The sequence below is a fragment of the Mus caroli genome, unplaced genomic scaffold, assembly GCF_978045245.1.
Source record: "Mus caroli unplaced genomic scaffold, Mus_caroli_1 scaffold_9, whole genome shotgun sequence".
NCBI lineage: Eukaryota > Metazoa > Chordata > Mammalia > Rodentia > Muridae > Mus > Mus caroli.
Window position 1 is genome coordinate 76,049,125 of NW_028227264.1, and position 27,950 is coordinate 76,077,074.

The following is a 27,950-nucleotide window of genomic DNA, read 5'->3' on the forward strand; positions in this document are numbered from 1 at the left end:
TATAACCGGTCAAGGTGGGATGGTCAGGGTGGAAAGAGGGTGAGGTGGTAGCTCACGTTGCATCTACAGTCAGGAAGCAAATCGAGCATTGCATGTTGGTACTCAGCTAGCCTTCTCCGTTTTAGCACATCGGAATCACGGCCCGTCAAACAGTGCTTGTGCTGACTATGTTTAGGGTGGGACTGTTCTCCTCAGTCAAATCTTTCTGGAAATACAATCATCAGTATGCCCAGAAGCACATTTCCATGGTGATTTTAAATCCCATTAACAGTAGAAGATGGACCTTCAAGGCTGTGTCTAGCTTTGGGGATGGGTTTCCTCTGGGAAGTGTTGGTGACAGTCCGTCTCCATTGACTGGCTCTATCCTCAATCTCTGCAGTCTACTGTGACTGCTCCCTGTGAGGTTCCTGAGACAGACCGACATGGATGTCTCCTCCTCTGCTGCACCCCATGATATCCTGGACCTGGTACTCTGGAGTTCCCACTCTTGGATGCCTTGAGCTCCAAATGTTTCCTTTATTCCTCTCAGGCTGGCCATGAGACATGAGTTGTAAAAATTGTTTTATCCCTTAGCTGCCAGGGTTGTCAGGGTTGTCTCCTGTGCTGTGTGAATAAAACTGACTAACTGCCCTGAACATGCAGTATATGCCATACACCTATGGTGTGTTTACACCCCAGTTACATACATACACATGCACACACATATACTCTTGTTCTCATACCCTGTGCACATAAAAGAACACATGTGGAAAAACTCACATACACATGTGTGTACACTCACTCATACCCATATATTCAGGTGCTCATACTTACACATTCCCATATCCGTGTGTCTTAGCACACTCATATGCACACACACACACAAACACACACACATTCACACTTCTTTGCATGTTTGCATGCTTCTGCAGACACACAGCCATGCTTATTTCCACACACTCATGCACCGTCACTCAAGCATGCCTGTGCATCATTCTGGTCTCTAATCTGAGAGTCTTATTTGTCTCTCTGCCGTTCAGAGGCACAGGCAGAGGTCCTGCCAATTTTGCAGCGTTAGCTTCTCTCATCCCTGTGAGACAGTAAAGGATGAATCATTTAAAGGTACAGGATTTATCTTGGCTCATGTTCTTATTCTGGAACCTCTGATGTACGGTAAGGTCTGGCCAGATCTTTATTGTTCCAGGATGGAGTGGTTGACTTCTCTTTAATAACATTGATCTCTCTGACAGCTATACCCTCTACAGCCATGACACTCTGATTGCCTCCCTTCTGGCCAGGCTGCATGGCTTCCCAACTGCTCTGCTTTTATTTTCTTGATTCTCACTGTAAATCTGTCTAAAAACCCCCAGCAATGACCAGGCCACTGCATGAACTCTCTGCTGCCTTGAAATCTCTTCCACATGGTTAATTTAGCCACTGCTTATAAACTCAGCTTTGCGTAGCATTTCTGGACTCAGAGGAAATTCCCTTGTAGAATATCACATGGATGACCTCTGGTCCAGTGCCCAACAGCATCATGAAACTTGATAAGCACATCTGTTGGCATTCTACTCTTCTGAGTTCTCACCTGGGTGTCTCATTAGCTCTTTGTATAGCTTCTGAGAGTCATAAAGCCTATATGTCAAAACTCTTCACAACGTATCCAAACCAGCCAAAGGCCTAAGGAAACATAGTCAGGGTTAGTCACAACAGTGTCCCGACATCACTGACTAAATTTCTGTATTAGTTATTTTTGCATGGCTGTGCAAAACAGCTTAAAGGGGTGAAAGAGGTTTTAGCTTTTGGATTCAGAGACTTCAATTCACTATGAGGGAGTCACAATGGGCCACAAAATAGAGATAAGAACACTTTTGTTGTTGTTGGTTTTTTTTTTTGTTTTTGTTTTTTTGTTTGTTTGTTTTGTTTTTTTCGTGACAGGGTTTCTCTGTGTAGCCCTGGCTGTCCTGGAACTCACTCTGTAGACCAGGCTGGCCTTGAACTCAGAAATTCACCTGCCTCTGCCTCCCAAGTGCTGGGATTAAAGGTGTGTGCCACCATGCCCATCTATAAGAACACTTTTTTTTTTTTTAAATAAGAACACTTTTAACTTATTAGTTTTCTTCTTCTTCTTTTTTTTTTTGTTAACCCTAGCCCACCAGAGGGAGCCACTCCATTCAAAGAGAGTCTAGACTCACAGTTAATCCTCCCTGGAAACATTCACAGACCTGTTAGAGATGTGCCTCCATGTCTTGGTGATTCTGAATCCATTCAAGTTGATAGTGAAGCTGAATCTTCTTATGGTCCCTCCATAGCACCAGCCCTCAGGTCTCTCCTGACCTCCATCTGGTTGCTAGGATCTCACTGAGGGGACACGACGGTCCCTAGGAAGAGAGTTTGGAACAAGAGATCGCAAAAAAAAAGGATGATAGTCTTAACACTTTGATCACTCAGGGGCAGGTATGATTTTCTTCAAAGCAGAGAGGACAGGCAAGGAGAATAGAAAATGGGAGTTTGGGTGGTGCTTCAATACCACCTGTAGGGTCTGGGGAGAGGAGACCCTTTGTAAATCTGGATAATCATGATGGAGTTTTGACCAGAATGACAGGTCTAATCCAGGCAGGGCCAGTGTTTGAGGGACTGCAGAGGAGAGATCAGCAGCAAGCAGAGGAGACACGAATGAGAGGCTAGCAGGGCATAGCATCTCGGGGACTGGTGGCTTTCAGGGTCACTACAGGCCATCTGGCAGGGGCAGATCCGGGGTATAGGGTCCTTCCCAACAGAACCACATGGGGGGGGGGTGTCTGCAGCAGCAGCAGCAGCAGCAGCAGCAGCAGCAGCAGCAGCAGCAGCAGCAACTCTCCCAACCTAGGAGGGCAGCAGGCAGTGAGGGAGCAATACAGAACCATAGGACAGGCAGGTGGCCCAAGGAGAGCAGTACATGTGACAAGGTAGCAGGGACTGGGGAGGCTTGGGTGGAGAAGAGATCAGGCCTTTAGTGTCATATGGTCACACATGGGCTTACAGTCATAGATACACATGTATGGTTAGACAGACATTTACACTCACAAACACATGCACTAACTTTGAACCTCATGTGCACACTTACATGCACACTATACCCTTGCTTCTGCCTGTTATCTGACTCCATCTGTGGATCATAAGAAGATACTTCCTGTGTTCAGCCTCCCTTCAAACCCTTTCCTAACCCTATGAGAAGTGGGATCACTGCGGGTATGTAAGGATTCTCAAGCAGGGAGAACTTCTGGACCCCTGGAACTTTGGGATCTCATATGCAGAAACAGGAAGTGATGGAACTTGGTAGACTCCAAATGGCCCCAGGGGAGATAGGAGCCCAGACTCAGCAGGAGCTGGAACAGGTATAATTAGGCATGAGGCTGAGGGCAAACAAATTAGGTACACAGACAATAGCAAAGCTAACCTGGGAGGTTAGAGGAAGCAAACAAGGAAGTCCAGATGCACTCTGGGTAGTTGGAACACTGAGCTGGGTATAAAAGCCACCCTGGGAAGGAGCTTCAGACATCCTCACCTTCCTCCAAACCAGCCAGCCTCTACCATGTGTCACACCAGCTGCTCTTCAGGGTGCCAGCCATCCTGCTGTGTGTCCAGCTCCTGCCAGCCATCCTGCTGTGTGTCCAGCCCTTGCCAGCCATCCTGTGTGTCCAGCCCCTGCCAGCCATCCTGCTGTGTGTCTAGCCCCTGCCAGTCAGCATGCTGCAGGCCTGCTATATGCATTCCTGTTAGATACCAGGTAGCCTGTTGTGTGCCTGTGAGCTGCAGGCCCACTGTGTGCATGGCTCCCTCCTGCCAGTCTTCTGTGTGTGTGCCTGTGAGCTGCCGGCCTGTCTGTGTGACCTCCTCCTGCCAGTCATCTGGAGGCTGCCAACCATCCTGTCCAACTGTAGTCTGCAGACCTGTGACCTGTAACCCCTCCTGCTGCTGACCAGTGTCTCTAAACAGGGGTTGCCATGAAAGATGGGACATATCTATTCCCATCCATCTCTGTCCTTTGTGACTGAGGCAAGAGGCAAGTGGGCAAGCATGCCCAGCCCACTGTGGAACTGGGTCGAGAATGCAGAAGAATGACTCCAGCATCCCCTTAATCCCTGTACCAAATAAAATGGCTTCTCTAATCAGCTCTGCATGTCTGTCCTGGTTCCTATCTCTCTTCTTAGTTGCTTTAGTATCTGAAAGCATGTAATATCAGTGCTGTCTATGGTCAAGCCTCTCTGTGCTTCTTCATTCGCTGAAATGCAGGACAGAGGACATGGCCTGATAAAGTAGATATATGTGGTCATGTCTGTCCTGTCTGTCTGCCCTCAAGCCTCTGGCCCCGGTCACAGCCCCACTGTCTTTTGTGAGTCTCCATCTTGCCTCCCCGGCTCTTTTTCCGATGGTCCTGCAGCAGGGGATTCATAGATGTTAGTTGGTAGATTGTCCAGGGCTATATTTCCCTCTTCTCTGGTGATGTCCTATGCTGTGTATCCTGGTGTCTTTCTTCCTGCCTGGCAGCTTTCTCAAGCTGGATCTTGGTTCTATGACCAAAACCAGTCCCACCCACAACCTCTGTGGCACACCTACCCATTTGTTCTTGAATGATCTAATAATCACTTCATGTCACTTCCAATATGGACACTGAAGACATCATCCAAGTTTGACCCATGATTTGACATAGCTGCTTCTAGAGTACTGCACACCCTGTTCAGGGTTTTCTGTGAATCAAGTGAGCTGTGTCCTATGCCTCAGACTGGTCCATTTGCACTGTTCAAAGTCATGGTGCCAATGTCCTGGGGTTTACACTCTCCCTCAGCAGTGGTGGTTGCAGTCTCCTGTCTCTCTCCAGTCTCCTACAGTCTTTTGAGCTCATTCCTCCTAGAACAGCAGGTGAGGGGTTCCCACACTCTGCTGAAGCTCTGCGCGCTGTCCTATGCCAGTCCCCCTGTGGAATGCTCACTGCTGCACACCTTGCTGATGCATGGGTTGTAAGAGACATTTTATAACCCAGATACCCAGGTGATCAAGGACACGCTGTGTTGCTTAAATGAGATATCTGTATGAAACTACATAAGAGATAGAAGCAGTCACCATGGGCTAATAGTCTTGAATATGCATACCCTGTTTCATATGCACACGCGGATCAGTGCACACACAATCATACACACATACACTCTTATACCCACTCTCATGCACTCAGAATCACACAGTGAAATGCACCTCACACAGAGAAGCCTGCTAATGCATAGGTATTCAGGCACCCACAATCTTGCACATTTCTTTGCCTTCTTCATGGTAAGCATATGCACACACACACACACATACACACACACACTCCCTCATACATATCCATGTTTTTTTTTCAAATTTTTATTAGATATTTTCTTCATTTACATTTCAAATGCTATCACGAAAGTCCCCTATACCCTCCCCCCACATATCCATGTTTTATAAAGCATCTATATATATCCACATACCCTTGTGTGCTCTACACTCACACATGTGCGAATTCTGGTGTCTCATTGGAAGGTAAAACTAGACCCAGAGCCTGAGAAACGAATTCTTTGATAGTAAATAGTGTATGTCACCTTGACTAGATCTACAATCTATAAGAGACATCTCTGGGCATGCCTGTGAGTGATTATATAGGTTAATGGAAGTGGGGAGGCCCACCCTAAGTGTGGGTGGCACCACCTCATGGGCTGGGGTCCTGAAGGAGAGCGCTGAGCAAGGCGTTCTTCCCTCTCTCTGCTTGATTGACAGAGCAGTGCAATGACTTCCTCCCCATGGGTGACAGGCTTCATCTTGAACCCTAAGACGAAATAAAGCCTTAAATGATTCCTGTTGGCCATCTTGTCACAGCAACAAGAAAGTAACTATGAAAACGCCTGCAGCTGCTGACACTTGTGTAGTCTGCAGGCCTGGCCAGCCCTTGTGCATTTTTTTTTTTAAACTGCTGTGACAAACATAGGAAAGACAACTTGGTTCTTGTTCTTGTGCTGAGCCTTTGAAGGGTGGGGCCTGGCTGATTTCTTATAGCTGCAGTGCCACATGGCTTCCCTTTAACAATCACTCTCTCCTCAGACTCAGCATTCTTCCTGTTCCTGCTCTGGCCAAGCTGCCTAATTTCCACCTTCTGCTTTTCTTTCTCTAAACCTTAATGCTTGTTGTATATCTGTCTAAAAGCAGCCAGCAATAACCAGGTCCTAAGAGGCAGGTTCAGAACACGAGATAGGGGAAAGTGGATGAGGACTGGATGTATTTATTCCTGTGGGCAGAGTTCTGGTTTTGTTTGATGTCAGGAGAAAAGAATGACAAGAGGAGTTCAGCGTGCTCCTATCCTGCCAGGAAGTTTGGGGACAACTGACTTCCCACCTGGCTGTACCTGGTCATTATAGACAGTTCTCACCTAGGCTTATGATGGTAATGATCCTAGTATTTAAAGGACTAGAGAGCTCAGTGACAGTTGGAGGTGACATAGGGGAGGAGCTCATGGAGAAATCTGAGGCAGGAGGGATGGTAGCACCCAGAGTACTGGAAATTCAGAGCCCCAGCCACCTTGCAGGAGGTAGCAACAGGGCACAAAGACCTCCAGGCAGTAGTGGTTCCCACAGTCTTGGCATGGGTAGTAGCCAGTTGGGGAGAAGCAGAGAAACAGCCTAGGGAGTCAATCTTGTAGCACTTGTGGGTGGGGCTGGAGTGGAGGCTGGGCAGAGGAAGGAACAGGTCTACAGGGAGCTTGTCTGGGTAGTGAGTAACCACACATGGATATACAGCTCTTTATACACATGCATGGCTATATACATTTACAATCAGATACTCACTCATACACAGACTCTGAACCACATGTGCTTTTAAGGGTAGCTGGACTTTTGGGTACTTTATGGGTTCCCTTTATCTACCTCCCTATTGCACCCTTATTCTTTCTGACCCCCAGCATTAGTTAGGAGAGAAAGAAGGTTAGAAGGGAAAAGGGTTGTCAATATTGTTAGATTACTTCCTTCATACCCCTGGTTAGAGGTATTGAATGCCTTGGTGCCATTTTGATCTTCATCATCAGAATATCTCCAATCAGAAACAGCAGCAGCAACCATAACCCCACTTGGGACTCTTGCATTAACATACCCTCTGAAGAGTCCCCAGAGTTCCAAATGTTTGCAGAAACTGTCTACTGCTGGCAAAATCACTCCCATGCTAGAGCCCAAGGCAAGTCATAGTTAGCTGCTGTGAACAATTTGAACATGATACTTGTGATTAAAGCAAAAACATATTCCTATAATACTTCTGTGTTTTTATTTTTATTTATTTTTTTATTTTTCCAAGACAGGGTTTCTCTGTGTCCTGGCTGTCCTGGGACTCACTCTGTAGACCAGGCTGGCCTTGAACTCAGATATCTGCCTGCCTCTGCCTCCTGATGCTGGGAGGCATGCTGTGTTTTTAAAGAAAGCAAAATTCTCACTACATTTAAGCACTTGTGCATGTTTACAGTTTCTCAAATGCTCTCTTTCCCTCTCTGTCTCTCTTTGTCTCTCTCTGTCTCTGTCTCTCTCTGTCTCTCTGTCTCTCTCTCTCTCTCTCTCACACACACACACACCACCCCACACTGATTCACAGCTGTTCTCCATGCCCTTCCTGTCTGCTGTCTGACCTCATCTCTGAGTCATGCCCTTTAAGGAACAGCTCCCTGTGTTCAGTCTTCCACTTTCTGCAGGCCCTTGACAACCCTAGGAGAAGTTTCTGTTGTGTGAGGACCATTGTGCCATGGGGAGGGACATCTGGTCTTCTGGAGCTTGGGAAGGGAAACAGAGCATGTCTGACTGGGGATGGTACTGGGAAAGTCCAGGAGTAGAAGGAACTTGGAGAAGGTATGATTAACCACGAAGCCAAGGACAAAACAAAAACAAAAACACAGACACAGCAAAACCAGTCTGGGAGGTCAGGAAAGCAAACAAGGAAGACCAGATACATTCTGGGTAGTTGGAACACTGAGCTGGGTATAAAAGCCACCCTAGGAAGGAGTTCCAGACATCCTCACCCTCCTCCAGACCAGCCAGCCTCTACCATGTGTCACACCAGCTGCTCTTCAGGGTGCCAGCCATCTTGCTGTGTGTCCAGCCCCTGCCAGCCATCCTGCTGTGTGTCCAGCCCCTGCCAGCCATCCTGCTTCGTGTCCAGCTCCTGCCAGTCAGCATGCTGCAGGCCTGCTATATGCATTCCTATTAGATACCAGATAGCCTGCTGTGTGCCTGTGAGCTGCAGGCCCACTGTGTGCATGGCCCCCTCCTGCCAGTCTTCTGTGTGTGTGCCTGTGAGCTGCCGGCCTGTCTGTGTGACCTCCTCCTGCCAGTCATCTGGAGGCTGCCAGCCCTCCTGCTCTACCTTGGTCTGCAGGCCTGTCACCTGTAGCAACCCCTCTTGCTGCTGACCAGTGTCTCAGTTGTGACTATCCCAGTGTAGATGGGACTCAGCTGTCCCCTCGTAGCTCCTGGCTGCTGATTCAGCACACGGCAGTTAGGAAGCCCTCATGCCCAACCTGGGACTCATTGGGAAGAACATGGAAGAGTTATCTGGATTCCCCTCTCCTTGCCCTCTGGAAGGGTACCCTGGCTCTGGGGATGTCTCTTTACTTTTAGTGCCAAATAAACCAGTTTCTCCAGTTCATCTCCACATGTCTGTCTTTCTTCGCTGCTCTCATACCAGAAAAGGTCAAAGCTTCTTGGGAATCTAGTGGCATGGTATTCCTTAAGGTGTGGGGCATAGAAGGAGGGTGTGGCCCAATGAATCAAGTGTGGCCATATCATTATGTGGCCCTGGAGCACATCCCTTCTGAAGGCCTCTACCCCAAGAGCTTCCTGGCTGGAGAATGTTCATGGCCTCAGCCAGCTCTTCCTGTCTGGTGATGCTTCATCTTGTGGGCCATGGTGACTTTTCTCATCACAGGGATGAATGCCAGAATCGTTGATGTGTTGTAGACTGCCACTCTTCCACCTTCTCATCACTGGTCCCTGTTCTCTCGTGACTGATGATCTGTTATACGTAATTAACACACAGTCAGCACGTGCTGAGCCCATCATCCTGTGAGACCAGCACCCAGGGCAGCAGCTTCTGTAGTTGTGTACACAGAGTCCTGTGCTTTGAAGGAACAATGAACACATTTCTATGTCTCTCAGGGGTGACCTTTCAAAGTTAAGTCCCATTTGGGTATCTTGTTATTTCTCTCTGTACAGTGTTGGTGACAGTCCTCACATTTCTAATGGGTTGCTTCATCTCTCGCATCTTACCGTGACATGTGATCATTCCCTGTAGAGGTTCCTGGCCTGGGTAGGCCTGAGGGGCTCTGGTTTTGCTTTGGTGTCAGGCCTTGTCCTGAATCAGTCTCTGTGTAGAGTTCTTGCTGCTTGGCACTGTGTGTTCTAGGCTTTCTCTTGACATCCATAGATGAGATGACATGAGAGAGGCAAAGGATTTTAGACTCCAACAGCCAAGGCAGCCTGTGACTTGCTGTGTACTTAAAATGGGGATTGTGGATGGATCTGAGCTAAAAAGAAACCAGTCAACAAAAATAAACCATCCTGAATCAGCACACACAGGCTTATACACACAAGTATATACACACGAATCCTTGAATACCCATGTACACTCGTATCTCTGATGTCTCAAGCAGGAGGTGAAACTGGGTTCAGAGTCAGAGGTGAGGAGGGTTTGTATGTTACCACCCCTTTCCGCTGGAAGGCACAGAGCTCAGACTGCCTCTTTATCCCTTTGGTGTTAGTTGCTCTCGGGAGGCAGGGGCAGGTGGATTTCTGAGTTCAAGGCCAGCCTGGTCTACAGAGTGAGTTCCAGGACAGCCAGGGCTACACAGAGAAACCCTGTCTCAAAAAACCAAAAAAAAAAAAAATTAATACAAAACAACTTAAAAGATGAAGGAGCTATTTCAGCTCACACATTTAGAGAGCTCACTCTGTTGTGACTGGGGGCAGAGTGGGGAAGGTCATATCATGTGGTTAGAGATCAGTGAGGCAGAACCACGGGCCCTCTGCTGTCTTCTCTTTCCTGCTTTTATTCACTTCAAGCCCCAGCCTATGCGATGGCATCACCCACCTTCAGGGAGACGATTTTCTACCTCAATGATTCCTGTCTAGGAGAAAGCCTTCACAGATATGTCCAGTGGCTTGCTTCAGTCTTCCACAAGATCCTAAAGCTAGTCAAGTTGTCAATGAAGGCTAACATTCAGATACACACCAAAGTCAACTTGACATCCAAAAGCTTCACTTTAAATCAGAGCTGTGTGTCCCTGGCTGCCCAAAGACCGTGTCCATCTCACGGTGAAAAAGCCCATTCGTTTTGTCTGTGGTTCTCTGTTGCCTTAATGGTTTCAACCCGGCTCAAAAGTTAAGTTTCTTTTGTGATTCAAAGAAATCTTTTAAAAGTAATTTCCACATATTCTTTGACGATTTTACGTATGTGTTTTGTTTGTTTTACCCCCGTTTCTCTCTCTCATGCCCAGTTCTGCTCCATTCTTCCTAACAGGCATCCCTCCTACTCTCTTTAACGATCCCTGCTTGAGCATGCGCAGGGCTATAGACTGACTTGGGGAACTTATCTCAGTGGCTGCCTTCCTGAGGAAAATGACTCCTCCTCCTCCTCCTCCTCCAGCAGCCAATAACAGCCAACAGCTCCCCCAGTCGAGGGAGGGGCCTCTCATGCTCCTCTCCAACCAAGCTGGAGTAGTAACACATTTGATCTTGTCCAGGTAACCACTCAGCGGCTGGGAGGTCTTGAGTGTAGCAGCTTTGCTGTGTCCAGAAGACTCTTCCCCATCTTCCGGCTTTTACATTCGTTTCTCTCCATCTTCTCTCCCGTGTTGTGCCCTGAGCCTTTGAGAAGAGAGAATATAGATGTCCCGTTTGGGGCCAAGCCATCAACAGTCAGTCCCTTATTCTTAGCACTTTGACCAGTCATATGTCACTTGCTTGGCCACTGCATAAAGAAGCTGCTCCGGGCAATGCTGAGAACAGCATCCATCTATGGATATAAACATAGCTATTTGGAAGAAACTTTGATAGCATGTCCGTTTGTAAAAGCAACACTAGCAGGTTTCCCCAATGTGTGTCCTTATAACATCAAAATCAAGTTATATGGCTTACAACATGCAATGCCAGAGTACACAACTTCATGGCAGAAGGACAAACAGGGCATAGAAAGGAGAAAAGCAACCTGAGCTCCACAGGGATGATGTCAGGCCTACAGCCCCATGCTGGACATCCATGGTAGGCAGTGTCCTGATGTGATCTCACATGGCCTTAGGCTGCCTCATCTGCATGTTCAGGCTGGTTGGAGCCCCTACTGACTCTCTATTGAAATAACCTCCCCTATTTATGTTCTATCTGCATACATGCCTGCACAACAGAAGAAGCCATCAGATCCCATTACAGATGCAGATGCTTGTGAGCCACCATGTAGGTCCTGAGAATTGAATTCAGGACCTCAAGAAGAGAGGTTGATGCTTTTTTAAAAAAAGATTTATTTATTTTATGTATATGAGTATACTGTAGCTGTGCTGATGGTTCTGAGTCATCATGTGGTTGCTGGGAATTTGAATTCAGGACCTCTGCTCGTTCAGGTTGGCCAAGGCCAGTGCTTTTAACTGCTGAGCCACCTCTCCAGCTCCAGGTTAATTTTCATATTCTCTCTCTCAGGTTTTTTTTAAAGATGGCCAGTGCTACCTATCCTGCTGAGCTCCATAGGTGAGCTTACAGGCTCACCAGAGACTAGCTGGCAGGACACACAGGGTACAGAGTTCATCCCAACAGAACCACATGGGGGTCAGCAGTAGCAGCAGCAGCAGTTTCACAGCCTTGGGAAGGCAGCAGGCAGTGATGAGGCATCACAGAGACTTAGGACAGGCAGCAGGTAGCACAGGTGGCATAGGTGGCATAGATTGTATAGGTGGCACAGGTGGTACAGGTAGTAGGCACCACAGGTGGTACAGATGGCATAGGTGGCTGGGACTGGGGAAGGCCTGGATGGAGAAGAGAACAGACCTTTAGTGGCATACAGTCACATATGGACACATTACAGTCTTGGACACACATGTATAGTTAAGCACACATTTACACTCACACATGCACAAATTCTAAGCCCCATATGTGCGCACACACACATACACACACTGAAAGAGAAAATGTCCTTTATGACCTTGCTTCTGTCAGTTATCTGACCCCATCTGTGGATCATGAGAAGACACTCCCGGTGTTCAGCCTCCCTTCAAACCCTTTCCTAACCCTATGAGAAGTGGGATCTTTGTGGGTATGTAAGGATTCTCATGCAGGGAGAACTTCTGGACCCCTGGAACTTTGAGATCTCATATGCAGAAACAGGAAGTGATGGAACTTGGTAGACTCCAAATGGCCCCAGGGGAGATGGGAGCCCAGACTCAGCAGGAGCTGGAACAGGTATAATTAGCCATGAGGCTGAGGGCAAACAAATCAGGAACACGGACAATAGCAAAGCTAACCTGGGAGGTCAGAGGAAGCAAACAAGGAAGACCAGATGCACTCTGGGTAGTTGGAACACTGAGCTGGGTATAAAAGCCACCCTGGGAAGGAGCTTCAGACATCCTCACCTTCCTCCAAACCAGCCAGCCTCTACCATGTGTCACACCAGCTGCTCTTCAGGGTGCCAGCCATCCTGCTGTGTGTCCAGTTCCTGCCAGCCATCCTGTTGTGTGTCTAGTCCCTGCCAGGCATCCTGCTTTGTGTCCAGCCCCTGTCAGCCATCCTGCTGTGTGTCTAGCCCCTGCCAGTCAGCATGCTGCAGGCCTGCTATATGCATTCCTGTTAGATACCAGGCCTGCTGTGTGCCTGTGAGCTGCAGGCCCACTGTGTGCATGGCTCCCTCCTGCCAGTCTTCTGTGTGTGTGCCTGTGAGCTGCCGGCCTGTCTGTGTGACCTCCTCCTGTCAGTCATCTGGATGCTGCCAGCCCTCCTGCCCCACTCTGGTCTGCAAGCCTGTCACCTTTTGCAACCCCTCTTGCTGTTGATCAGGCTCTCCAAACCAGCTTCTGCCAGATGGGACACACCTGCTGTCTCACAACCTGTTCAACTTGACCTCAGGTTTAGAGTTCGCACCAGGTGGGAACCCTACCTGTCCCATCCCGAACCTTGGAGGAGAGCAGACTCCAGAAGCAGGATCTGTATCTGCTGACCTCTCATGGATGTCCTGGCTGCAGGGACCTTCTCTAACCCTGTTTACCAAATAAACTAATTTTTTAGTTTAGCTGCACATGTCTGTCCTGTTTCATGCCTACCTTCCTGGCTCCTCTTGAATCATGAAGAATGTAAAGTTAATCAATGGTCTCTATGATCCTTGGGAGATGAGGTAGGGTGGAGGACATGGCCTGATTAAATGGGTGTCTTTGGGTCCCTGATATTCCTGTGCCCAGGGGCCCGCAGCATTGGATTTACTCTTTCATAGCTGCATCCTCTTCCCCCACCCCCTTAGCCCCTCTTTTCCAGTACAATGCCCATATCCACTGCAGACATTCCGATTATCCCTGGTTGATTTTTCTCTCTGGTGCGGTCTTGTAACGCTGTGTTCTTGGTGACTTTTCCCTACAGGGCACTTCTAAAATGTTTGACTCTTAGTTACATAACATGATTGATTGATCCTGTAACACCTTCCCTTCGGAGGTTCACACACACACATCTTTAATTGACAGGTGATCAACTATAATGTAGCAAACACACATCATTTGCAACTTAGAAGCCAGAGAGCATAGTTACATTCTGTTGACTTCCTGGGGCAGTGGCTGCTGCGGTCACGTGATCATCGCTCATCTGCCAATGAGGAGAGTTGTGTCTGTGCTCTGTGTGCCTCAGATGTGTACTTTGGAGGTCAAATCTTCCTCAATGGAGTCTAAGCTGAGGGTTATCTCCTCTGTGTAGCGCTGGTGATAGATCTCACATTTCTGATATGCAACCTCATCTCTGGTCTCCTGCAGACTGTTATGAGCAATCACATGGAGGTACCCAGGGATGGCACCTGCTGTGACTGTAACTTCTTTCTGCCCTGTCCCTTCCAGAGCTCTCACTGCTGCCTGTCCTGGATGATAGCTGTTTTCTTTATGCTGCAGTGTGGGTAAGGGAAGCAAGCAGAAAAAAGTGGTTTATGACACAGCAGCCAAGATGGTCTGTGACCAGTGTGTGGTGTAAATATGAGTCTTGAATAAACCTAGGCCAGACATGGAACCAGCCCCCCTTGTTCTCCATATCACTGAGGTTCTAGACACAGAAAACAAACAAACAAAAGCCCCTCCCCCCATTATTCTTTGCCAGAATATATACATATAACCTCGAGTCTAGTTTCTGGAGGTGTCCCTGTTCCCATCTGAAACCTCCTGGGCTCAAGCTTCCTATCTGACTTTCCACTGGCATCCTTGTCTTCTGAGATCCTGCCAGAGCTCCCCTTAAAGCGCTGCTTACAGCTTTCTAGATCTCCTATAACCCCCTCTCTGAACTCATCCTGCCCACGACCCTGTGACAAAGGCCTAAAAATCCCACAGACAAAATTAGCCACAGCGACTTCTCCTAGCACTTTCTGCATTAATTTTGCATTGCTGTGGGGAGTTACCCAACATGACAGTAAAGGAGGAAGGACGTATCCTGGCTCATGGTGTCAGGGTGTTTAGTCCTTCTCAGTGGAGCAGAGCTGGAAGTTAATCAGAAATGGGAATGCTAACCCTCCGCTGACTTCCTCCTTTGTCTGTTTTACTCTCCCAGGTTCTCAGTGTGGGTTGGCCTTTGCGTCATTCAAGTAGGATCTACCTTCTCTGTTCATCCTTCATCAAAGCCCCTCACAGATGTGCCTTGAGACATGCCTCAGTCTCTGAGGTGATTCTCAACTCAGTAAAGTTGACAGCAGAGATGAGTCTCCAAACCTTCCCTTACTGGCATGAACCCCGAGGCTAGTCCCAGGCTCCTTCTATGGCTTGCATGCACCCCAAGGAATAAGTTCCAGGAAGCAAGTACAGAACATGAGAAAACAGGGATGGGGGTGTGTTGTAGTAAAAAGTTAATCTTGGTTGGAGGGTTTCTACCCCGCCTTGATCATTCAGTTCCCAGATAGAAGACACACAATATTTTTATTTTTAATAAGCCTTTAGTGTGCTAGAGCTGGGCAGGTATCTACCCTCTAAGCTACTATAATCTACTTCCCCATCAGTAACCCCCAATTACAACTTGCCATGTTTCATCTGGGATGCTCTTAACTCCAATTGGCCAGCCCTCATGGCCATGTTTTCATGACTCACTTACCCCATGGTGTCTTCTCCTCTCTCCATCTTCTCCTCTCCTCTTGTGGACTCCTCTTCAGATGCCCAAGCCTGAGAACTGAAACCCCACCTACCTCTCTTTAATTAAGGACCACAGTCATATAACATCACTTTGTGTACATGAGTATTCTCTCGTCTCTGAGGCAACCAGAGTCAGTATTTAGCTTTACAATACAACCTACCAAACCTCAACAGAAGTGAGAGTTGGACATTTTAATGGGGAGAATCAATTCTCCATAAAGCCATAAGCAAGGGGGAAAAAAAAAGCAAGAAGATTTAGGGCGACACCTCTGCCCAACCATGCAGGAGTTTCAGGAAGAGATGTGACTCTTCCTAATTCAACAGGATCATGATGGAGTGTTGGCCTGGAGGGATAGCTCTCACCTGGGCTTTGGAGGTAACCAGAGAAACAGGTCCAGTATTTGAAGTATTCGACAGTGGGGATTAATAGAATGTAGTGATACCTCAGGGGAGGATCCTGAAGATCAGGGTGGGACAAGAAGCTTGGTGCAGGGCAGCTTATGTGTGTGATGGGCCTGAGGCTCACTGTCCTGGAGAATCCTGGCATGTGTCAGTGAGGCTTGCTTATAGATGGCGGCCACACAGGGGCTGTCCCATCGGAGGTACACATGGACTTCAATGGCAGTAGAGAGCCTCATTGTCCTGATTTGGGTAGAAGGTAATAGGGGCATAGCACAGAGAAGCAAGGTGGGCTGACAAACAGCACGTTGGTACATGTTGGTTGGGTCCCAGTGGGGCTGAGACAGAAGAAGGGACAAGTTTCTAGAGGGCATTTCTTGAGTGGCATGTGGCCACACGTGGTAATGTAGGCATGTATAGGCACCTCACACTCAGACACACATAAGAAGCCCAGAGTCTGACACTTTGGGCACACTGTGATGACAATCTTCATTGTCACCTTTACCAGACTTAGAACCTTCTAAGGGACACATCTCTGGGCTTATCTGTGTAGGTATCCAGAAGAGGAAAGGTCCACTGTTGTTTGGTTTCAGGCCCAGAACAAGGGGCTGAAGTGCATATTTTTACACACCAAAGCAGACCTGGTGTTTAGGTTCTCCCAGTGTAAGGCCCCTGATGCTGGGCCTCCGCTCAAGTCCCGGGATGAGCTGGCCAGCACCCCAGTGTCCCGAGAGAAAACCACACCTGATGCAAACTGCAAGAGGTTTTATTATCAGCTAGCTGAGGACGGGAAGTCCCTCCACTGTGCAGGGCAGGGGAGTTCGACCCTGAGTGGTGACAGTAGGGGGTTTTTAACAGCTAGCTGAGGAATTGGGAGGAGTTGGGAGGAGCTGGGAGGAGCTGGGAGGAGAGTTGGGAGGAGTTGGGAGGAGAGTTGGCTACAGCTCCTTTCTGGTGAGGGGGGGAGTGAGCTGCAGCCTCCTCTCCAGCGTTTATCTCCATGTCCTTGGCACAGGAAGGCAGGCATCTCCGGTTGTACAGTATAGAAACAAAAAGATCTTTTGCTGGCTATAGAGAACAAAGAGCTTCTTTCTAGCTGTATTTTTAAAGATCAGGGAAAACAAGCTTGGGGAACATTTAGGGGCTTTACCTTCCAGGAAGAAACGCTCTAAGTCGGGGTCTCACACCAGCATCCCTCAGTTCCTACCTGGCATAACCTGCTCCCAATCCTGAATTTTCCAGGCTAGGAACTGGGCTGCCCTTCTCCCAGAAGCTCCTCCATATATAATCCAGACATTTTGGTCTTTCTTTCCGATTTCTGCTTCTCTGTCTGCATGCAAGCTCCTTTCTCTCTTTCTCTATCCCTCCCTTACCCACCCTCACACCCTTCCCCCTTTTCCCATAGCAACTTCTCTGTCCTTGGTCCTTGGGGCCAGTGAACTCTCCCACCCAAGAGCAGCTTCACCATAAACCTGTCTTTAATATAATCTAACCTGGCTTAAGTTGGCTCATTTCACCAATGGTGGAGAAATAACCTAGCACCCATTACTTTTCTGACCAGAAGAATTTATTGAAGGGTGAGTTTATTTTGGTTTACAGTTCCAGAGGGCTAAATGTCTATCAGGCAGGAAAACATGGCAGCAGGCAGGCTTGGTGACAGGAGCAGGCACCTGAGAGCTCACGCCTTCAAATGCAAGCATGAAACAGAGACAACACATTGGAAGTGGCACAAGGCTTTTAGACTTGTCAAGCCTGCCCCAGTGACGCACGTCCTCCAACAAAGCTGTGCTTCCTCATAATCTCTCTGAATAGCGCCACCCACCGGAGACCAAGCGTCAAATGCCTGAGCCTGTGCGGGAGCTGTTTCTGCTGTTTTCACCGAAGCATCTTGTCTCAGTCACCAGAAAACACTAAAGCAGAGAATGAATATGCAAAGAAGATCAGCTATGTTCTAGGTTGTTGGGACACAGGGCCATGAATAAAGGCCACCCCCCACCCACCCACCTCGGAAGGAACTCCAGGCATTTCCACCCTTCTCCAGCACCAACCAGTTAAATCCTACCATCCAGTGCATGGTCCTTTGGAGCCGATTAGCAACAGGACTGAAGAAGCTATGAGCTAGCACAGCCCTCAAACGCTGTATGCAGAGTTGACTGGAACTTTCTATGGGAGTGAGAACAGAATTCCAGTAAAAGGCAGACACAAAAGTCTGCTCATGTGGCTTCAGAGCAGAATAAGCCTCATCGGGAACTGTGCTACAAACCATTTGTGGTAGAGGCTGGCAAACAAAACAAAACAAAAACAAACAAAACAAACAAACAACCCACAAAACAAACAAACAAACAAACCTAACTGTTTTCTGCCCACATCCAAATAAAACTCTAATAAAATGGAATTTAAAAGTCATGGGCTAGTGCATTTGGAAGGAGAAAACCTGAACAGGAGATTTACCAAAGGGCTTCCCTGTTCCAAAACTGCCTAGGGAATTTACCCCCAGGTTCTCCCACCAAGGCACACAGAGATCTTGGCAGCTGTGGCAGAATGAGGCTATACTACATCATGTGCAGATAACATGGTAAATTGTCACATGTCACATAGACTTGCAAAAATACAGGAGTTGCGGGCTTTACAAAGGCTCAGCACAAAGTTCCAGAAAGCCTCTAAGGCTGCAGGGTTGGACTCCCCAGGTCTACTGAAAAATTGTTCTGTGAAGTTGTCAAGGTGAAACCTAAACTTCAATAGAGATTCCAGGGTGTGGAAGATGTACGGACTCCGGGTTATCCACCAACAAGAGCTCCAGACACAGAGTGGAACCTGTCCAGAGAGAGAGAGGCTCCATGCAGTGCAAAACGCAGAGGTTGAGGGATGGGAGGGCTCCAAGTTGTTGGAGCCCAGATGTGTCCATTGTGAACCCCAGATGCCAGATACTGAGCTTCAGGATTTGGTGTTTGCTCTTTTTGCCCTAGTACCTTCTCCAGGATCTCGGAGGAGATGTAATTAGCCACAGAGCTGAGGGTAAACAAAAGCAAAAACATATACAACAGCTAAGCTAGCAGTGGAGACAGAGCAGGAAGCAAACAAGAAGCCCAGCAGCGTTCTGGGTGGTTGAGTCAATGTGGCAGGTATAAAGGATGCCCCGGGAAAGAGTCCCAAACATCCCCAACCTTCTCCAGACTGCCAACCTCCACCATGTGTCACACCAGCTGCTCCTCAGGCTGCCAGCCATCCTGCTGTGTGTCCAGCTCCTGCCAGCCATCCTGCTGTGTGTCCAGCTCCTGCCAGCCATCCTGCTGTGTGTCCAGCCCCTGCCAGCCATCCTGCTGTGTGTCTAGCCCCTGCCAGTCAGCATGCTGCAAGCCTGCTATATGCATTCCTGTTAGATACCAGGTAGCCTGCTGTGTGCCTGTGAGCTGCAGGCCCACTGTGTGCATGGCCCCCTCCTGCCAGTCCTCTGTGTGTGTGCCAGTGAGCTGCCGACCTGTCTGTGTGACCTCCTCCTGCCAGTCATCTGGATGCTGCCAGCCCTCCTGCCCTACCCTGGTCTGCAGGCCTGTTACCTGCAGTAACCCCTCCTGCTGCTGATCAGTGTCTCCAAACCACCTGCCTCCACTGAAGATGGATACTTTGTCCTATCCAATCCTATTCTTGACCATGGATTCAGCAAGAGGCAGTTGCAAAACATGCCCACTGCACCCTGGAACTGGGGAGAGAATACAAAAGAATGAACCAGATCCCGTACCCTGGCCTTCTTTGAAGGATGTACTGGATGCAGGGTTCTTCTCTAAATAACCCATGTGCCAAATAAAGCAGCTTTTGAAGTCAGCCTCCTGTGTCTGTCCTGCTTCCCGACTCTTTTTTTTTTTTTTGGATTTTCGAGACAGGGTTTCTCTGTGTAGCCCTGGCTGTCCTGGAACTCACTTTGTAGACCAGGCTGGCCTCGAACTCAGAAATCCGCCTGCCTCTGCCTCCCGAGTGCTGGGATTAAAGGGGTGCGCCACCACGCCCGGCTTGCTTCCCGACTCTTGCTGAGCAGAAGGGACTCAGGACCAGTGCTTTCTGTGATCCAGCCTCACATGGCTGCGGAGATGGAACAGGGTGGGGGACATGGTCTGGTGAAGTAGGCAGGTCCCTGCTGTAACCCTGGAGAATGTGGCCCCTGCCAGAGACTCACTGTCTCTTGTGGTGCCATCCTCCTGTCTCAGTATGCCTGCAGTAGTGGGTACTCAGTTCGTCTCTGGTCTCTCAGTTTTCTCTCTGGTGCCATCTTGTCATGTTGAGTCCTGGTGCCTTTTTCCCACAGGGCACTTCCCAAGTGTTTGAATCTTAGTTACACAGCGTGATTGGCCCTGTCACACTTTCCTTTCAGCCCACCTTTAATTGACAGGTGATCAACTATGACGTAGCAAACACACATCATTTGCAACTTAGAAGCCAGAGAGCATAGTTACATTCTGTTGACTTCCTGGGGCAGTGGCTGCTGCGGTCACGTGGCCATTGCTCATCTGCCAATGAGGAGAGTTGTGTCTGTGCTATGTGTGCCTCAGACGTGTACTTTGGAGGTCAAGTCCTCCTCAATGGAGTCTAAGCTGGGGGTTATTTCCTCTGTGCAGCGTTGGTGACAGTCACCCGTTTCCCATATGCACCCTTAATTATGTTCTCATAGAGGGTGAGGTGGGAAGTTCTTGGGCAGGCTCCCAGGGATGTGCATGCCTTTGGCTGGCAGGGTCTGCTGTGCCTGTGGCTCTGTCCTGCCCCTTCCCTCCCACAGTTCTCACAGCTGCCTGCCCTGAATTATGGTGCTGTTTCTATTATGTTGCAGACTGGTGATGAGAAGCAAGCAGGAAAAAAAAATGATCTAAGAATCAGTAGCCAAGATGGTCTGTAACCAGTGTGTCATTTAAATTGGGGCTTTATACAACTGAGCCAGAACTGGGGCAGATGTTAGGGGCTCGCTGTCCTGAAGGTGCACACACAGTTACACATACCTTCCCTCCAACGCACATACCTATCCCTTCAACACACATATGTGGATACATAGAAACTGGATACCCACAGCCCTGTGCACACAAACATGTGCATAGGGGCAGCTATACTTATGCCCAACCTCTCACTTACATACATGCACTTCTATAACACATGTGTGTACTCACAAATTGTCCTCATACTTGAGGACAGTGTCCCTGAGTCTTCATACCGTATACACTCACACATATTGGTATCGGTAGTGAGGGTTTTGGTTTCTGCTCTTCTTTCTTCTTCTTTCTTTTTCTTTCTTCTTCTTTCTTCTCCTCCTCCTCCTTCTTCTCCTCCCCCACTCCTTCTAGATTTATTTATTTGTTATTTATTTGAGTACACTGTATTTGTTAGACACGCCAGAAGAGGGCATCAGATCCCATGCAGATGGCTGTGAGTCACCATGTGGTTGCTGGGAATTGAACTCATGCCTTCTGGAAGAGCAATCAGTGCTCTTAACTGCTGAGCCATCTCTCCAGCGAGTTTTGGTTTCTTTAAAAACACAGTTTTATATGAATATGTTTGTGTTTTGATCCCAGGTGTGGGATATGCAGGTGCTGTACTTTGTCCACAGCTGTTAACTATGATTGTCTCATGCTCTTGGGGGTGGGGAGCATGATTTTTGCCAGCTGCTGGTAGTCCACAGCTGTTAACTATGATAGTTTCGTGCTCTGGTGAAGGCGGGTGGCATGATTTTTGCCAGCTGCAGATAGTTTAATCCTGGGCACTCTGCAGAGGGCATTAACTGTGAGAACCCTGAGGGGGCCTGTGGCTGCTGCTGTTTCCCCACTGCTCTTGTGTTTGCTATTGCTGGATTGCTGGATATTCTGACAATGAAGATTAGCCCGCCGTGAGGAACCGGGCAACCCTAACCAGCAGGAAGTAGTCTATAGACGTCTATGCCCCCTTCCTCTCTAACCTTCTTTCTCTCCTACCAAGTGTTAGGGGGCTGGAAGGGATTAGGGTGAAATAAGGCCCAGAAGGGAGGTAGAGGTATAAGAACCCAATAAAATAATAAACACACCAACAGGCATCTGCTCTCCCCACCCCACCCCCAGCAGGTGAACCTGATTCAGACATGAGAGGTTCAGGGCCCCTGAGACCCGCCTCTGCCCAGCTCAGTGTACAGGGTAGAGCCTTCATCAAATGGCCACCTTCTTCCCCACCAAGAACCCTCAGGCCTCTTCCATATTGTGCCAAGATAGAAGTACTCCCCAAAGGACAGCTTCAAGGGAACAGAATAAAGCAGAAAGGGAGTGTAGTTTTTCAGAGCAAGGAAAGGAAGACAAAGGAACCGCTGGCATGGCCGGCAAGAGTCTGAGTAGTGACTGTGGAACTTGAGGGCATGGTCTGGATGGTGAGGAGCCAGCAGGGGGCGCTACATTGTTCCATGGTGGGGTTGGCTACAGGTGTGAGAGGTGGCCTGGGTTGAGGCTGTCAAGGCTAGGTGGATGAACACTCCTCTGCCTTCCCCTTCACTTCTAAACACTTCACTGTCCCATTTGGATGGGGGTCTGAGAATGTCTGTGGCCCTCGCTGGTCTGTGCAGTGACCCTGGTCCTGCATGTGTTGCTGCTGTGCCTTATCTTCCCAGTAGTGCCAACCCTGACCTGGGGTTTCTTGAGCCCTGTCCTTGCAATATGGTGGCTGTGACTTGTATATTGTGCCTCTGAAGGGCCCTGAGGCTGTGTTTCTGCTGAGTCCCTTCTTCTGTCCAGCCTTCATCCCCAGAGCTTTATGTCCCCCAGTGTACCCAGCTCTTCATCCAGACAGCTCACATTCTGCCCTTAGATAGACACAGCACTGAGGCGCATGCGTGCACATGACACAGGGGTTCTCCTGGATCTTGTCAGGGTTCCTAACTGACCAGAGCAGTTGGTGTGAAGCTCTATAAAGATGGGGATATTAGCAGCCAAGCCAGGACCCCTCAGTCTGTGAGAGGAGCCAGTGATAGATCACCAGTGGGGGAGTGGCCAGGACCCCTCAGTCTGTGAGAGGAGCCAGTGATAGATCACCAGTGGGGGAGTGGGTTATGGAAAGCAGTTTAATGAAAGGGAAAGAAAGGTTCATTTATTTAACCAGACTGTTCCTTACCTGCTGGCTGCCCAAGTAATGACAGTGAGACTTACCTTTATTTATGTAGCTTGGGCCGACTAGCTCATATAATCTAATTAACCCACTTGTTCTCATCTGTGTTCTGCCATGTGGCTGTTCCTTCCTCCATATCTGGCTTGTGAATCTCCCAGCTCTGACTTTTTTTTCCCTAAAGATATTTAGACTCTAAAGAGTACAGTGTAGCTGTAGTCACAGACGGTTGTGAGCCATCATGTGGTTGCTGGGAGTTGAACTCAGGACCTCTCTGCTCGTTCCGAGCCCAAAGATTTATTTATTGTTATATGTAAGTACACTGTAGTTGTCTTCAGACACACCAGAAGAGGGCGTCAGCTCTCATTACGGATGAGTTGTGAGCCACCATGGGATTTGACCTTCGGAAGAGCAGTCAGTGGTCTTAACCACTGAGCTATCTCTCCAGCCCCCTAGCTCTGACTCTTTCCTAGTTCCTGTCTCTACCCGGATATTCAGCCTTTCCTCTCCTGCTTTGCTATAGGCTGTTTAGCTCTCTATTAAACCAATCAGAAGGTGATGGAGAGGATGTTTACGAAACACGGAGACCGGCGATGGTTCATACAAATAACAATATCAGCGTTCAGCCTGCACTCAGGTCTCTGCAGGCTCAGAAATACAGCCTTTACCCAGTGCACAAAACATTTTCCCAACACAAAAAACGCCCATTACTTAGACATATTAAGGTCCTGCGTTCTGTCTGGGCTCTGTCACGAGTACTCAGCTCTGTTTTTGGAGCACTAGGCAGTGCAAGCCAACCTGTGGACAAGGAGCCAATGAAAGTTTATTATAAAACAGGTAAATTAGCCTGATGTTAGCATAAAAGATTTGAAGCAAACATTAAAAAAAATCTGTCTTTTACCTGGAGAGTCTAATCTATTTATGTTTATTGTAATTGCTGATGTATTTGAATTTACTTCAGATTTCCTTTGCTCTGTCTTTCTGCACTCCCTTCCAAAAAACTACATTTGTGTGTGTGTGTATGTGTGTGTGTGTATGCATGTTTGTATCTGTGCACATGTATTGTGTATGTGCTGGTGGGTATGTATAGCTATGTGTGTATATACACATGCTACATGTGCATAGGTCAGAGGACACCTTAAAGGAGTTGGGTCTCATCTACCAGGTGAGTCCTAGGGTTTGAACTCAGGTTGTCAGGCTTGGTGGCAAGCTCTTTTCTTCAACAAGCCATCCTGCCTGCCCCCTATACATCCTGCACAATCCTTTCCACCTGAATTTATATTGATGCCATCTTTTTCTAATTTCAATTTCTGCCTTGGGTCAGAATCTCATGAGCATTCATTCCTTCTAATGAGCTGTAAGATTTCAGCTGGAGCCTTTGTGTGATCTGGGCCAATGATCTCTGTTCTTATAGAGAAGATCAGGTGGCCTCTTCCACTTACCTGCAGTATTTGTCTAGGGCTCTAACTTGACCCATCTGGTGCCAACTTCTGAAGCCGTGTTCTTTTGGCTCTTGAAATCTTCCTCTTGACATCTTCACAGATGTCTGTTGAGTTTCCTTTGGTGTATCTGTCTCTGGCAGAGGCCCCTTCTCTTTCCTGAAGGAAATGAGAGTTGCTGAGAGCACAGACTATGTCCTGTGAGCTATACATGATTCCAGAAGTTCTGCTTATGCCTGCTCCTGCTGCTGCCCCCTCTGTCCACGTCCTCTTGGGGCAAGCATACCCCCTGACTGCTGTGAGCACCCTCCTCTGCAGAGTGTTCTTAACTTTCACAGAACCCTTTCTACAGCTCCCTCAGGTGGCTCCATTTCTCTCTTTGTAGCATCCTTGGCCCTGAAACCCTTTCTGATGGTGTGTGTCGGCTGACATTGACGTGTCAGGCTCTATCATGTCATTTTGAAGGATACCTTCAGTTTTACAGGCTTCTCCTTCAGGAGTTAGTGCGTGTGTTTCCCATCCTATGTCTGATGAGATCCTTGCCTTTGTTTCTGTGTTCATAGCATGTGGTTTAATCTGTGTGTCCACGACTTTCTCATCACTTTTGTGTTTTGGCAGTCACATATTGAACAAAGTGTGTCTAGCCATGTTTTGGTTTGGTTTCCTTTGAGGAAGATGTAGCCTACTTTGGGGTGTTGTGGCATGTCGTCCTCTAAGGATGACACAGCAGTTGCCATCTTGAGACCAGAGCAGCTATAATTACTTGTATGAGACCTTTACAAGATTGGGACAGTGGAGGACTCACAGGACGATTCTTGAGACTGCCTTCCTCCTAGGCTGTGTAAGCAGTTAACTATTGCTAAGAGGGAGACTCTTTCATAGTGTAGTTGCCCACTGGTTGCTCCTGCTTCTCAGGTAACCTCAGAAAACTCACTGCTTCACCAAGCTGGCCTGGGCAAGATAATTGCTTTGGTTTGTCATTAGGGTTCTGCCTAAGGACAGGTAGACACTCACATCACCCAAGAAAAGTCACATTAAAGGGGTTCTCTGTGTTTTATGAATTTTTATTTTTGTGAAATCTTTCTTAGAAGTTATTTCTTTGTCTCTTTCTTCTGTCCAGTTCCTTGTCTCCTCTTTGGTCCTCTCTGCCTAGCTCCTTTCCTCTTCTCCCTCTCCCCTTCCCCTCCTGTCCCTTTATTCTCTTCCCTTCTTGTGCCCCCTTCTTCCTCCCCACCATCTCCTCTCCTCTTCTCTCTCCCCTCTTCCCCTCCTTCCCCTTCTTCCCCTCTCCTCTCCTCTCCTCTCCTCTCCTCTCCTCTCCTCTCCTCTCCTCTCCTCTCCTCTCCTCTCCTCTCCTCTCCTCTCCTCTCCTCTCCTCTCCTCTCCTCTCCTCTCCTCTCCTCTCCTCTCCTCTCCTCTCCTCTCCTCTCCTCTCCTCCCCTCTCCTCCCCTCCCCTCCCCTCCCCTCCCCTCCCCTCCCCTCCCCTCCCCTCCCCTCCCCTCCCCTCCCCTCCCCTCCCCTCCCCTCCCCTCCCCTCCCCTCCCCTCCCCTCCCCTCCCCTCCCCTCCCCTCTCCTCCCCTCTCCTCTCCTCCCCTCTCCTCTCCTCCCCTCTCCTCTCTGTGACACTGCTTGTTATCAGGCTTATTAAAGGTCAGAGCCTGAGCCCTGGTAGCCCCAATAATTCAGATGTGGCTGTCCATCCTCATGGACCTATGAAACAAACAATTAATAATAGAAATCAGGAAAAGGAGACTGATTCAATGTGGCCACACTGGAAAGAAGGACAAAGAGATCCAGATACTGCTTCCTCTCCCCAGTCCATCTTCCGGGTCCTGATATGACCCAGTACGGTTTAGATAGAAGACAAGTGGTATACATAATTAAGCAGTTCTGATCAAAGTGGTCTTGCCTATAGTGGCACACTATCATTATCCCAGCTCCAGCCTGACTTAGAAGATGGTATGATAGGTTGTTCCTATGAGCTCCCTTCTTGGGAGACAAGTTCCCGACTGTCTGGCCCCAGGCTTTAGCCATTTATTTTCTAACTAGAGACTCCCAGGGAATTCCAGTTTCCTTGGGCATCTTGTTTCCACAGGCCAGAGAGCTAAAGTGAGACATAAGCGTCGCTTAGAATGTTCTTGCTCCTTCTGGGCACGCTAATTACACACCTCCATCCACAAATGATGATCCAGCTTCCCAGAGTGCCTTGGCATTTTGTCTTTGTCTCCTTCTGCCCTGACTATGTTTCTCTTTGTATGTACATGTTGACTACTTCTATCTGACCTGTCTTCCCATCCAGTGACCCCACCTTTGGCTACATCAAGTATATCCTTGAATTTATGAAGGAGTTCATCTTTCTTGGCTTTGATTGTATTTATTTGACTCTTAGTTTCAAGTCCTCATCTGTTCACGCACAAGTAACATTTTAACACACTGATGCGAGATATTTTAGAGTTACACGCCTGTGTCGGTTTTGAATCTGGTTTTTGCTTTGCTCTGTTTTTCTGACAATGGGTTGGGATGATTGGGGTTTTCCTTGCTTTCTTTTGGACCCCTCACACTCTGATTGGATTGAACTGCTGTGAAAACAACAGAGAGACTCTCATCTCAGCAGATTTCGTCAGTCCTCCCTGTGTGGGTGGCTATTACAATGTTTATCTTCTTTGTAACAAAAATTTCAGATTTCTGTGATTCTCTTCCCAGTGGCTTGGGCTTGGGTGCTGGGAAGCTCAGTGGTGTTACCCCACACCGGTTTCCAGGTGTCCTGCACCAGATACCTGGTCACTCACTCCGTTCTTGATTCTCATCTTCCTGGGGAGGCTGATGGGCTCACTGGGATTCCAGTGAGGCCCTCTGGGTTTCATAACTAATGGACTTTTCCACACCTTTTGCTCATGCTGGGCCAGCAAAGTCTCTTGGTTCTTTGGTGCTGTTGTGAGTTTGAGGTAGAACTAGTTCTCTTGTTCTTGCCTGTTGTGGCTATACTTTAAGGTACTTCATGGGCTTTGGGGTCCAGGCCTGTTTTCCACCCCAACCCACAGGATGACTCAATTTTCTTCTGTTTTTCCATTGTAAGTCTCAGGAAGTGAGATAGCTGCTTCAGCCCACTCCTCATACCAAGGTCACGCCTCCTCAGTGCAGCAGAGAAAAGGGCTCTCTGAGGAGTGGCTGCTGTCCTGAATATAGTTAGGAATCTTCAAGGAAAGAACAGTCAAAAGTATATGGAGGGATTAGAAAGATGACTCAACAGTTGCTCTGTTGAGACCTAGTTGCTCTTTCAGAGGACCTGGTCCAGATTCCCAGCACCCACATGGTGGCTTACAACCTCTGTAACTCCAATTACAAGAAATCAGGCACCCTCTACTGGGTTTATGTGGTACACAGACATACATGTAAGCAGAACACTGATAAACATAAAATAAAAGTTATTCTTTTATTTTAAAAAAAGTATATAGGCACTTGGGTGACAGAGGCAGGCAAATGTGAGTTCAAGGTCAGCCCAGTATACATAGTGAACTCTAGTCTAGGCTGCAGAGTGAGAACTTGTCTCAATCTCCATCTTGAAGAAAATGTGTTATAAAAAGAGCACAAGCTGTATGGAAAGCAATTTATTTGGCTCAAAGAGGAGAGAGAGAGAGAGAGAGAGAGAGAGAGAGAGAGAGAGAGAGA

The 27,950-nt window shown here is 48.2% G+C and overlaps 2 protein-coding genes across 6 annotated transcripts in view; both read left to right on the plus strand.

Moving 5' to 3' along the window:
• Tspear (thrombospondin type laminin G domain and EAR repeats) overlaps positions 1–27,950 on the plus strand; it is a 205,471-nt gene that overhangs the window by 23,544 nt on the left and 153,977 nt on the right. The window lies entirely within an intron of this gene.
• On the plus strand, positions 18,932–19,324 carry LOC110303476 (uncharacterized). 5 transcript variants are annotated; one of them, XM_021174579.1, is made up of 2 exons: positions 18,932–19,031; positions 19,134–19,324. In XM_021174579.1, the coding sequence occupies exons 1-2, from the start codon at positions 18,932–18,934 to the stop codon at positions 19,322–19,324; spliced, it is 291 nt and encodes a 96-aa protein (XP_021030238.1). The 5 variants fall into 5 exon arrangements, with proteins under 5 accessions (XP_021030238.1, XP_085699075.1, XP_085699076.1 ...); XM_085842949.1 differs by having other exon boundaries at positions 18,932–19,006; positions 19,055–19,324; XM_085842950.1 differs by having other exon boundaries at positions 18,932–19,006; positions 19,085–19,324.